Source organism: Bubalus kerabau, chromosome 11 (assembly GCF_029407905.1).
Source record: "Bubalus kerabau isolate K-KA32 ecotype Philippines breed swamp buffalo chromosome 11, PCC_UOA_SB_1v2, whole genome shotgun sequence".
NCBI classification, from domain to species: domain Eukaryota; kingdom Metazoa; phylum Chordata; class Mammalia; order Artiodactyla; family Bovidae; genus Bubalus; species Bubalus kerabau.
The window spans coordinates 22,151,237-22,164,014 of record NC_073634.1 but is presented as its reverse complement, the minus strand read 5'-3'; the positions used below and the strand labels follow the sequence as shown (position 1 = coordinate 22,164,014).

The 12,778-nt window shown below is 41.0% G+C and overlaps 1 protein-coding gene across 2 annotated transcripts in view; it reads right to left on the bottom strand.

Annotated features, from left to right (window-relative positions):
- The window catches only part of VIT (vitrin), a 128,437-nt gene that overhangs the window by 95,114 nt on the left and 20,545 nt on the right, over positions 1-12,778 (bottom strand). Inside the window, exons 1-2 of one of the 2 annotated variants that reach the window (XM_055539800.1) lie at positions 8,842-8,966; positions 5,167-5,236 (exon numbers count right to left, since the gene is read on the bottom strand). In XM_055539800.1, coding sequence (XP_055395775.1) covers positions 5,167-5,236; positions 8,842-8,868 — 97 coding nt within the window. In that variant the 5' untranslated portion in view covers positions 8,869-8,966. Of the gene's footprint in view, positions 1-5,166; positions 5,237-8,841; positions 8,967-12,778 lie in introns of those variants that run through there. The other variant, XM_055539801.1, reaches the window with a different exon arrangement.

The window sequence follows — 12,778 nt, the reverse complement described above, 5'->3', positions numbered from 1 at the left end:
CCTTGGCTATAAATCCCCATTTTTTCTTGTTGTGTTCGGAGTTGAGCCAGTATAACACTGGCCTCTCCTTTCCCCTCTCGCAGTGGTTTCTGATTAGCATCTGTTTTTACTGCTTTAAATACTGGCCAGCTCTGGTTCTCTTTAACAGTGTTCACAGTGCCTTCTTAAAAGCTGATTCATAATACAGATCATTTTAAATCAGCTCAAATTGCCCCTATGCTTTGATTTGGAGTTGCATATTCAATGAAATACCTACCATCAAATACATCAGAATTCAATGGCAGAAAAAGGACAACTTATTCTCTATAATCACATAAATCAATAAATTATACTTCAGATCACTGAATATTGAAGCTGGGAGGAGCTTTGGAGGTCATCTTTTTATTTTATAGAAAAGAAACCAAGGTCAAGGTTGATATCTTGACTAAATCTGCCGGTTTTGAGGGGGTGGGGACAGAAGTTGGAGCCAGAATGCATGTTTCTGGTGCAGCCTTAGGCTTTTTAGGGTCTTTTCTCCCCATAAGTGCAGCTCTTGATTTACGTGGTGCTCCGATGACAGTGGGCAGCATAAAACTCTGCTACATCATAAGTTTACACATATTTAGAGCAACCATGCTAGCTCTGATATGTATTGATTAAACACTTAATTGCATTAATTTAGAGGGCTTTTGGGGGATCACTGGCTGGTTCTGTGTGATATGGTGATTTATGATAAATATACATTTTGGCCTTTTGGCCAAGTTCCTGGCTAACAGCTCCCTAAACCCCTGGAATATCCTCCGTGATAAGAGCATCTTTTGTTATAATATTTGATTTCTTGTCCTCAGTTCCTGAAATCAGTCATAAAGGTGAAATGGATGTCTTGTTACTCATAACAAGCCCCTTTCAGTTACAACTGTTTATGTTAATGAGCTGGCTTTTGAAAATCCCTGAAGATGACGGAGCTGGTTGCCAGGGGAACCAACCCAGAATAGAGGGTTGGAATTTATTCCCATCTCCTGATTTCCCAGGAGGAAAGAGGGGCTGGAGGTTGAATCTATCACCAATGGCCAGTGAGTTAATCAATCATGTCTATGTAATGAAGCCTCCATGAAAACCCCAGAAGAGGGGGTTCAAAGGGCTTCCATGTTGAGAAACCAGAGCTCTCCCAATAGCCCCTGTGCTGGGCCCAAATTCCATGGGGACAGAAGCTCCTTTGTTGAGTACCTTGCCCTGTGTGTCTCTTTTATCTGGCTGTTGATATGTATCCTTTAATATCCTTTGTAATAAATTGGTAATCTAGTGAATAAACTAGTTTCCTGAGGTCTGTGAGCTGCTCCAGAAAGTTAATCAAATCCAAGGAGAGGGTCATGGGAACCTCTGATTGTGGCCAATTTGTCAGAAGAGCAAGTGACAACCCAACTTGCAGTTGGCATCTGGAGTGTGTGTGTGTGTGTGAGAGAGAGAGAGAGAGACTGAGCCTTTACCTGTGGAATCTGATGCTATCTCCAGGTAGATGGTGTCAGAATTGAACTGAGTTGTAGGACACCCAGCTGGTGTTGAGGAATCACTCGGTGTGGGGGAAAAAACTCACACACAGGAATTGTGGTGTGCAGAATCAGACTCAGACTCTGAAACCTGAAATATCCAACATCCCTGAGAGAATACTTTATTTGGCAATGTTTTTGGAGTGGCTGTAAGATGTGCTGAGGACTTAAAATGCAACAATGAGCAAGACGCAGCTCCTGGGCTTGTGATGCACAGCGTCGGGGTAGCAGGCTCCTGAGATGAATACAACATTACAAGGTTATAATCAGTACAGGGCTCCAGGGAAGCTCACAGGAAGATGATCTGATCAGTTAGAGGGCAGAGGAAGCTTCCTGGAGGACTGTTGGGATGTGTGGGGGTGAGAGGAAAAATATTCTAGGAAACGGAACCACATAGTAAAAGTCCAGGAAATAAATGACTCGACTTTCAGGGGAATGAGAGAATCAGCACTTTCCACGTCCCTGGAAGCCAGGATTGGGCTCTGTGATTAACAGGAGAGCAGGAAAGGATGGAAAGAGCCATATCAGAGAGGCCTCATCAGCAAGCAAAGTGCTTTAAGAGGCCTGGGCTCCCACTGTAAAGACAAAAGGAAAACATTGAGTGTTAAATCAGGAGAGTGGAATCAGATACGGGCTTTAGGGAGATTAATCGGGGTGTGTTGTGGAGAATGAGTTGGATAAGGATGTGGGACAGGGAGGCTGTCACAGTGCTGAAGAAGGTTATGGGGAACTTGAGAGAAATAGTCCTGGGATAGTGACAAGCAGATGCATAGAGATGTCAGGGAGGGGGACATATATGGACATAGAGAAAGAACTTTGTAATAGGAATCTTCTTTTTCTACTTTGATTTCTTACTTTTGGGATGAGCCAAAAGTAAGGGAAATGGATTTTGCAGGTTGAGAGGGGCAGGTCAAAGAAGGACAGTCAAGTTCTTCTTGGTTCCACAATGTGGGGGACATGGCAAATGGGAACTGGCCTCAGGGTTTCTGTGTTTTGTTCTGTTTGTTTTACTGTGGCTAAGTCCTTCCTATTCCTGACCTCCTGCCCCACCTCTATCCCACCGTGTCCACCTCTACTAACCTATAGGTTAGTAGACAGAGACAGCCTCTCAGAAGGGCAAAGTGGGAACGAAGGACCCTGTGCTCTTAACATGAATATTCCTTGCTAAGTTAGTGGTAGAGTCAGAACAAGATTCCCCTAGCCTCCTAGCCCAGCTTCCTACCAGCATGCCAGGAATCTCCTTGCCTTTTAAGCTGTGTCACCTCTTTCTCCTCCAGCCCTCAGTTCTGCTGTGTAGACTCCCTCTGCACAGACCTTGTGCATTCTGAGTATATTATGGGTTGAATTATGTCCCTTCCCTCCTTCCTAAATTCACAGGACTTCACGTTGGACTTCATATTGAAGTCCTAGCCCCCACAACCTCAGAAGATGACCTTGACTGTAAATAGAGTGGTTGCAGATGTAATTAGTTAGGTAAGGATGAAGTCATGTGTGGGCTCAGTCATGTCTGACTGTTTGTGACCCCATGGACTATATATAGCCTGCCAGGCTCCTCTGTCCATGGAGTTTTCCAGGGAGGAAAATGGAGTGGGTTGCTATTTTCTTCTCCGGGGATCTTCCTAACCCAGGGATTGAACCCTTGACACGAGCATTGACAGGTGGATTCTTTACCACAGAGTCAGAGGGAAGCCAAAAGGTGAGGTCATCAGTTCAGTTCAGTTCAGTTCAGTCGCTCAGTCGTGTCCGACTCTTTGTGACCCCATGAATTGCAGCACGCCAGGCCTCCCTGTCCATCACCAACTCCCAGAGTTCACCCAAACTCATGTCCATCAAGTTGGTGATGCCATCCAACCATCTCATCCTCTGTCATCCCCTTCTCCTGCCCCCAATCCCTCCCAGCATCAGAGTCTTTTCCAATGAGTCAACTCCTTGCATGAGGTGGCCAAAGTATTGGAGTTTCAGCTTTAGCATCAGTCCTTCATACTAGGCTCCTAATCCAATAAGACTGGGGTTATAAGAGGGGAAATTTGAATATAGACACAGACACACACAGAGGGAGAATGCCATGTGAAGGTGAAGGCATAGATTGGTGTGAGGCCAAGGAATGGCAAAGATTGCCAGCAAACTACCAGTAGCTAGAAGAGAGGCATAGAACATATTTCCTTCTAAAGGAATTGGCCCTGCTGACACCTTGATTTTGGACTTCTAGCCTCTACAATTGTGAAAGAATAAAATTTCATTGTTGTAAGCCCACTGAGTTTGTGGTATTTTGTTATGGCAGCTCTAGCAAACTAATACTGTCTAGAAGGCCTTTGTACCCTTCCCTGGTAATAGCTTCACAGTGACCTGTAAGATCACTCTGCCTGACACAGAGTGGCCACAGCCCTATAGGGTCAGGATTAATAGAAGAATTACCCTTGGGCTTAGTGCCAAAGCCATCATCACTTTTCTTTCTTTCAGCAGGTTTACCTGCTGCTCCTTAAGGGCCTACCCCAAATTGTGTTCTCTGGTGATAAGCTTAAAGGATTTCATCTCTAAAGGTATGAGTTGCCAATGGTACACCTAGATAGCAAATTGCAAAGCAGAGACATTACTTTTTTGACAAAGATCGGTATAGTCAAAGCTATGGTTTTTCCAGTAGTCATATATGGATGTGAGAGTTGGACCATAAAGAAGGCTGAGCACTGAAGAACTGATGCTTTTGAACTGTGGTATTGGAAAAGACTCTTGAGAGTCCCTTGGACAGCAAGGAGATCAAACCAGTCAATCCTAAAGGAAATCAGTCCTGAATATTCACTGGAAGGACTGATGTGAAGCTGAAGGTCCAATGCTTTGGCCACCTGATGCGAAGAGCTGACTCATTGAAAAAGACCCTATGTGTGTGTGTGTGTAAGTTGCTCAGTCATGTCCAACTCTTTGTTCATGGAATTCTCCAGGCCAGAATACTGGAGTGGATAGCCTTTCCCTTCCCCAGGAGATCTTCCCAACCCAGGGATCGAACCCAGGTCTCCCACATTGCAGGCAGTTTCTTTACCAGCTGAGCCATAAGGGAAAAGACCCTGATGATGGAAAAAATTGAAGGCAAGAAAAGGGGATGACAGAGGATATGATCATTGGATGGCATCACCGACTCAATGGACATGAGTTTGAACACATCCTGGGAGATAGTGAAGGACAGGGGACCCTGGCATGCTGCAGTCCATGGGTTCACAAAAAGTCAGACTCAGCAACTAAACAATAACAACAAGGTCACATCAGAGAAAAGAATTTTTTTTTTTTGAGAAATTAAGAAATAAGGTTCCTAAATTCAGAATCTGTCAATATGCTTTATGTGAAATGTTTTCCAGTTGCTGAATAATATACACACACACAAATATGTGTTTATGTATGTATGCTTAACATGTAATATGTAGACTTACATCTGCAATATATACTTGTTTTATGTAAAAAAATATATAGACATACATCCTGAATGTGATCTACATTTAACATTCTGTTAAACATCTCTCCAAAATGTTTATCCTAAAAAGATACACTGAACTGTTTATATGCTCTGTCTTGGATTAAACCTCTTGGCAAGATTCTTTGGACGTTAGGAGAATGTTAAAGTGTATCCAGATACACATATAAAAGTACTTACCAAGGAACATTTCAATAACAGATGCCTTCATAGTGAGGACAACAATCCCCATAAATATCAAAATGGCACCCTAGAGAGGAAAAAACAATAACATCATCATGTTTCAGCCAAGAGTTCTGAATTGCGTGCACAGAGTGTAGGGAGGGGCGGCCTCATTTTGCATTGCCCTCTAGAGTCTTAAGATTTCAAGCTGTGGCTCTCTGTAAACTACACGTGGAGATGGAGGAGGTCAGCTGTAGTGGTCCCCAGAGAGGTTTTTCTCAGAAAACCCATTCTAGCTGCCAGCCTCCCCTTCTTCAGAGATGTGGTCTTAGACTAAAGAGGAAATAATTCCGCAATTTCCTGAATATGTTCAACCAGTCTTCAAATTAGGACAAAAGTCACACTTATGGTATTTACAGAACATTTTTAGATTACAAACTGTTCTAGATTACAAAAGCAATTCATTCACTGTTTACTCGATAAACATTTACCAAACTCCTATTATATACCTAGGGATGAGTTATAAAGATGGAATTAAAAAATAGTTCTGCTCTTAAAAGACACAGTTTGATAGAAGTGAAAAAACATACGTGGACAGAAATGATCTTAATATTAGAGAGTGTGCAGGCAGAAAGTGAAGAGGAACTAAAAAGCCTCTTGATGAAAGTGAAAGAGGAGAGTGAAAAAGTTGGCTTAAAGCTCAACATTCAGAAAATGAAGATCATGGCATCTGGTCCCACCACTTCATGGCAAATAGAAGGGGGAACAGTGGAAACAGTGTCAGACTTTATTTTTGGGGGCTCCAAAATCACTGAAGATGGTGATTACAGCCATGAAAGTAAAAGACGCTTACTCCTTGGAAGGAAAGTTATGTCCAACCTAGATAGCATATTGAAAAGCAGAGACATTACTTTGCCAACAAAGTAATCTAGTCAAGGCTATGGCTTTTCCAGTGGTCATGTATGGATGTGAGAGTTGGACTGTGAAGAAAGCTGAGTGCTGAAGAATTGATGCTTTTGAATTGTGGTGTTGGAGAAGACTTTTGAGAGTCCCTTGGACTGCAAGGAGATTCAACCAGTCCATTCTAAAGGAGATCAGTCCTGGGTGTTGTTTGGAAGGAATGATGTTAAAGCTGAAACTCCAGTACTTTGGCCACCTCATGTGAGGAGTTGACTCATTGGAAAAGACTCTGATGCTGGGAGGGATTGGGAGCAGGAGAAGGGGACGACAGAGGATGAGATGGCTGGATGGCATCACCGACTCGATGGATGTGAGTTTGAGTGAAGTCCGGGAGTTGATGATGGACAGGGAGGCCTGGCGTACTGCAATTCATGAGATTGCAAAGAGTCAGACGCGACTGAGCGACTGAACTGAACTGAACTGAGGCTTCAAAAGGGAGAATAAGGGGAGTTTATGGACCAGTGGTTCTCAAACTTAGCCACATATTAATATCATCTGGGAGTTCCAAGCAGGCGTTCCTTTCCTTTCTTTGGGGTTCAGTTTTTTATTTGTTTTTCTTAATGTAAATTAAAAAAACTGAACAAAAGAAAAAAAAAAAAAAAAAGAAAGGCCCTCATGTCCGGGCTGCATCTCAGACTAATTGAATCAAAATCTCTTGAGAGTGGGGTCTATCTAGACATCAGGCTTTTTCAAAACTCCATAGGTAATTCCAATGTACAGCAAAGTTTGAGTGATTTAGAACAAGACTTCCTAAAACTTAATGTACACATCTGGGGATCTTGTTAAAATTAAGATTCTAATCCAGAGAGTTGCCAAGAAGTCCCTAAGAATTTTAGAGAAAAGAGAGAGTATGTCAGCTGTGGGAATAAGAGAAAGTCTCGTGAAGGTGGCAGCAATTGGGTTAACTCGGAGAGATGGAGACAAAGTGGCTCCAAGTTGAGGTGAAGAGCATTTAAAGATGCTCAGAGGTTGGAAAGCACAGTGGATACAAAGATGCTATTGATCCGTAGGGGTTCCAACTTCTCTTAAGGCTATGAGGAAACCTTAGGTTTATTCATACCATCATTAATTGAATGAATACTGTGCACACTATATTGTCTAGAATCTGCACAGTAAGCAAAGTAGCAGATTTTATGATCCCTGTTAAACAAATGAGGAAACTAAGGCTTAGAAAGGTAAATTAGAGGTTACACACATGATAACCAGGCCGTGAGTAGGATTAGAATGGAGGTGGCAGTAGGTGGGAAGGATCTACCCTGGGCTTAGGCCATATGGAAGAATATGGTCTGTAGAGAATTTAAAGACTTAAAGTTGGTCTGCTCTTTATTATCCTTATCAACTAGCAATTCTAAACAATGTCGGTGATAGAGCTCTCCTCCTCTCTGGGGCAGATGGCCCCCACTACATTCACTCCCCACGCCCTCACCCCCCACCTGCCACTGCTGAGTGGCTTTTAGGTTTTAGCTGGCATTCATAACTCTACCCCCTGCTATGTCCACTGGTGTGCTAGAAAACCTGCTGTCTGGAAAAGAAGCTCTGATTTAAAGCATTTGTCAATTTCTGTGGCATAAATCCTCCCACCGTGGGTGATTTTGAAGTCACCAAAGTGATGTCACTGCCTGGAGATTTGGAAAGAGAGGAACACAATCTGGTACTAGCTAAGCCTAGAGCAAGCATATAATTAATATGTAGATACACTTCTGTGCAGAGTTTATTAACAAAAAGCAATTATTAGATTATAGCTAGGGTAGTAATACAAACAGTTGATACTATCAACTTAAAACTGATAGTTGAAAGGCTTTATTACAAACAAATTAGGCAGCAAGAGTAACCTCAAGCAGAACTGTCCCTTTGCTAATTTCCAGCAACAGCTGTAATGTGTTAAATTTCCCAATTAAGGTAGTTGACCACTAGCTAAGTAAAAGGAAAATGTTTTTTCCTTCAAAATAGAAATAATCATACACTGTATATGATTGGCAATTTGATACTTAATTAGCTGGGTCATATTTTGGAAATAATGTGATAACAAGTCAAATTTTTTTTTTTTGTCTTTTACTAGTTTGAGAAACTGCAGATCAGCTCACATGTTTCCTGTTGGGATAAATGCAGTATATTAATCTGCTTCCTGACCCACCTAACTAGCTTCACCAATTGGCTGTTGTCATCTGGCACTGGACTTTAAAAATTTTTTTTAATTTATTTATTTTTTCATTGAAGGATAATTGCTTTACAATATTGTGTTGGTTACTGCCATACATCCACATGAATCAGCCAAGATATACATATGTCCCCTTCCCCTCCCACCTGAATCTCCCTCCCACGTCCCACCCCATGCCGCTTCTCCAGGTTTCCACAGAGCACACTTGTCTGAGCGCCCTGAGTCATGCAGCAAATCCCCACTGTATCTATTTGACAAATGGTCATTTCTATGTTTCCACGCCGCCCTCTCCATCCATCCCACCCTCTCCCTCCCACAGTGTGCTCACAGGTCTGTTCTCTGTCTGCGTCTCCACTGCCGCTCTGCAAATGGGTTCATCAGTACCATCTTCCTAGATTCCATATATATGTATTAATATACTATATTTGCTTTTCTCTTTTTGACTTCACTTTGTATAATAGGCTCTAGATTCATTCACCTCATTAGAACTGATTCAAGTGTATTCCTTTTTATAGCTAAGTAATATTCCATTGTGTATATGTACCACAACTTTGTCCAGTCATCTGTCAGTGTACCTGTAGGTTCCTTTGTCTGCGAGTCATTCTAGATTTCTCTTTCTCTTGTCCTGCACATCTTTTCCATCAACCAAGACTGTTGGCTCTACATTCATAATTTGTCCAGACTCTAACTGCTTCATCCTATCTTTACCATTGCCATCTGGTCCAGGCCATGCCCCCTTTCACCTGGATTAAAGCAATTAGCCTCCTAACTAGGGTATTTCCTTCTTCTTCTGCAAACTGAAGTCCACACAGCCGCCACGGTGATCCTCTTCAAAGCAAATCAGGTCACGGCATTCCTCAGATCAAAACTTCTGTGGGTCTCTATCTTAGAAGAAAAGCAAAAATCCAGGCAAATGGCTCAGGACCCCATGAGATTTGGCTGCCTTTGGCCCTCTGACCTCTCTTCCCTCCATTCTTCTTCTCACTTATTAAGCTCTGGGCACATCTCTCCCTTCAGGGTCTCTGCACTTACTGTTAACTCTACCTGGATGCTCTTCCCCCAGATCAGAACAGGGTTTACTCCCTTATTTCTTTCAGGTCTTTGCTAAATGTTATCTTCTCCTGAGATTTTCCCTAATCACTCACCTTAAAATTGCAATCCCTCTCCCACCCACCGTCAAGTGGTACCCCCTACTAAGTGGTGCCAGTGGTAAAGAATTCACCAGCCAATGCAAGAGACATAAGTTTAGTCCGTGAGTTGGAAAGATCCCCTGGAGAAGGAAATGGCAACCCACTCCAGTATCCTTGGCTGGAAAACTCCCATGGACAGAGGAGCCTGACAGGCTATAGTTCATGGGGTCCCAAGAGTTGGACATGACTGAGTACCACCAAGAATCATCCTTTCCCTATTATCTTTTTTTTTTTTTCAGTCACTTACCACCTCTGACATACTCTGTACTTTGCTTATTGTATTTGTTTATTGTTTGTGTTCTTCACTGGAATGCAAGCTCCATGAAGGCAGGAATTTTTATATGATCTTTTATGGGCTCGATAAATATATTGAATCCATGAGTGAATAGTTAGGGCTCTTTCTTTTCCCAAGGAAATAAAGAAAGGAAACAAAACGAAGACAATCTGTGACTACTCTGAAAGCTACGAATTGTATACTTCAGAGGTGTATTTTATGACATGTGGATTATATTTCAATAAGCATTGTTAATAGTCAACAAACTTAAAGGGAAGATGGGATTGCAGAGAAAGGGGCCTTCAGATCTGTCCTACAACTTAAGAAGACATGATAGACCTGACCTTCACACAAAGGGGTGGGTGGATAAAAAAACAACAGGATTCCAGGAAACATACTAACCCCCGAGGAAATATCCCGCAAGTGCTGACTCATCAGTAATGCACCGCAACCAGAATCACTCTGGTCCCTTAGAATCAGAATGTTCTGAGGTTTCTTTCTTACCACTGCATTTTCTCTCTTTCCTTGGTTCATTTACTTACATATTTCAAGTGTAAATATGCCTTTTGAAACATGTGAAAAAAAATGCAAACCCTTTCTTAGCCTTTACAGAAACGAGATAAGGATGACCACCAGTATTGTTGAACAGTTTCTGCAGGCAGTTCAATGTGAAGGAGCTGTGGGGTACACAGTGATGTTGGAAACTTACTATCTCATGTGCTCACCAGGTTTCTAACAAAAACAGAACAATAGAGGTTTCCAAAAGAATGAGTTACTGATTCATAGATTTATAAATTGTGAGATGTAGTATAGAGTTCTGAATATGAAGTTCTGGTAAGGTAAAGGAAGGCTGATTGTGAGATAAAAGTATGCATAAATAGAGTAGCCAGCCAATTTAATTAACTCTCTTGCTGCCTAGAATTAGAAAACAGCTGATTATTGGTAATAAATAATAATGCCACCTTATTTTGTATGGTTCTTCAGTGTTTTTCCTCCATTTTTAAAAAAGTATGGTAAAATACAAAAACATGAAATTTATCTTAACCATATTTAAGTGTACACTTCACCAATATGAAATACATCCATAAAATGCTATCATCACCATTATCCATCTTAAGAATTCTTTTTGTCTGTAAAATTGAAACTCCAGATCCATTAAACAGTAACTCCCCATTCTCCTGGAAATTACCATTTAGTTTCTGGCTCTATGATTTTGACTACTCTAAGTACCTCATATATAGTATTTTCTTCTTGTGACTAGCCTATTTCAAATAGTATAATGTTCTTAAGGTTCACTCATATTGTAGCGCATGTCAGAATTTCTTTCCTTTTTTAGGCTGAATAATATATACCATATTTTCCTCATCTATTTATCTGCTGATGGACACATGGATTGCTTGTGTGTTTTAGTTATTGTGAATAAAGTTGCTATGTACATGGGTGTAAGAATATTTCTTTGAGACCCTGTCTTCAATTCTTTTGTGTCTATACCCAGAAATGAAGTTGTTGGATCATATGGTAATTATATTTTTAATTTTTTTGTGGAAACTCCATACTGGTTTCCAGAGTGGCTGTATTACTTTACATTCCCACTAATATTGTACAAAGGTTCTAGTGTTTCCACATTTTCCCAGCACTTATTATTTTCTGTTTCTTTCGATAGCAGAAGTGGTAGTGGTAGTTGCTTAGTCGTGTCCGACTCGTTGAGACCCCACGGACTGTAGCCCATCAGGGTCCTCTGTCTGTGGGATTCTCCAAGCAAGAATACTGGAGTGGGTTGCCATTCCCTTCTCCAGAGGATCTTTCCGACCAAGGGATCAAATCCAGGTCTCCTGTATTGCAGGCAGATTCTTTACTATATGAGCTACAGGGAAGTCATCCTAATTGGTGTGAGATGGTATCTCATTGTAGTTTTGATTTGCATTTCTCTAATGATTAGTGATGTTGAACATCTTTTCATGTGCTTATTGGCCATTTGTATATCTTCTTTGGAGAAATGTCTGTCTGAGTCCTTTGCCCAGTTTTTGATTAGATTGTGTTTTGATTGTTGTTGAATTTTAGAAGTTTTTCTATACTTTCTGGATATTAATCCCTTATCAGATATATGATTTGCAAATATTTTTTATAAATAAATAAATTTATATTTAATATCATAAAACAAACCCAATGTTGTGATGCTCTGAAACTGGAGCCTATTATACAGAGTGAAGTAAGCTGAAAGAAAAACACCAATACAGTATACTAACGCATATATATGGAATTTAGAAAGATGGTAACAATAACCCTGTGTACAAGACAGCAAAAGAGACACTGATGTATAGAACAGTCTTATGGACTCTGTGGGAGAGGGAGAGGGTGGGAAGATTTGGGAGAATGGCATTGAAACATGTAAAATATCATATATGAAACGAGTTGCCAGTCCAGGTTCGATGCACGATACTGGATGCTTGGGGCTGGTGCACTGGGACGACCCAGAGGGATGGAATGGGGAGGGAGGAGGGAGGAGGGTTCAGGATGGGGAACACATGTATACCTGTGGCAGATTCATTTTGATATTTGGCAAAACTAATACAATATTGTAAAGTTTAAAAATAAAATAAAATTAAAAAAAAAAATAAAGACCAATTATAGGAGCGCGCGCACACACACACACACACACACACACACACACACAAAAAGAGTTTTATAGTTTTAGGTCTTACATTTAGATCTTTGATCCACTTGAGTTAATTTTTGTATATGGTATTTGGTAAGGGTCCAAGTTTTTTCTTTTGTGTATGTATATCAACTTTTCCTGGCACCATTTGTTGGAGAGACTGCCTTTTCCCCATTGAATGATCTTGGCAAGAAAATCATTTAACCACATATGTGAGGGTTAATTTGGGGCCCTATGTTCTGTTCCATTGGTGTGTATGTCTGTATTTATGCTAGTCCTACAGCCCTTCTCTTCTTTTTCAAGATTGCTTTAGATATTTGGGGTCCTTCAATATTCCGTATACATTTTTGTATTTTTTTTTTCATTTCAGCAAAAAGTATCATTGGGATTTT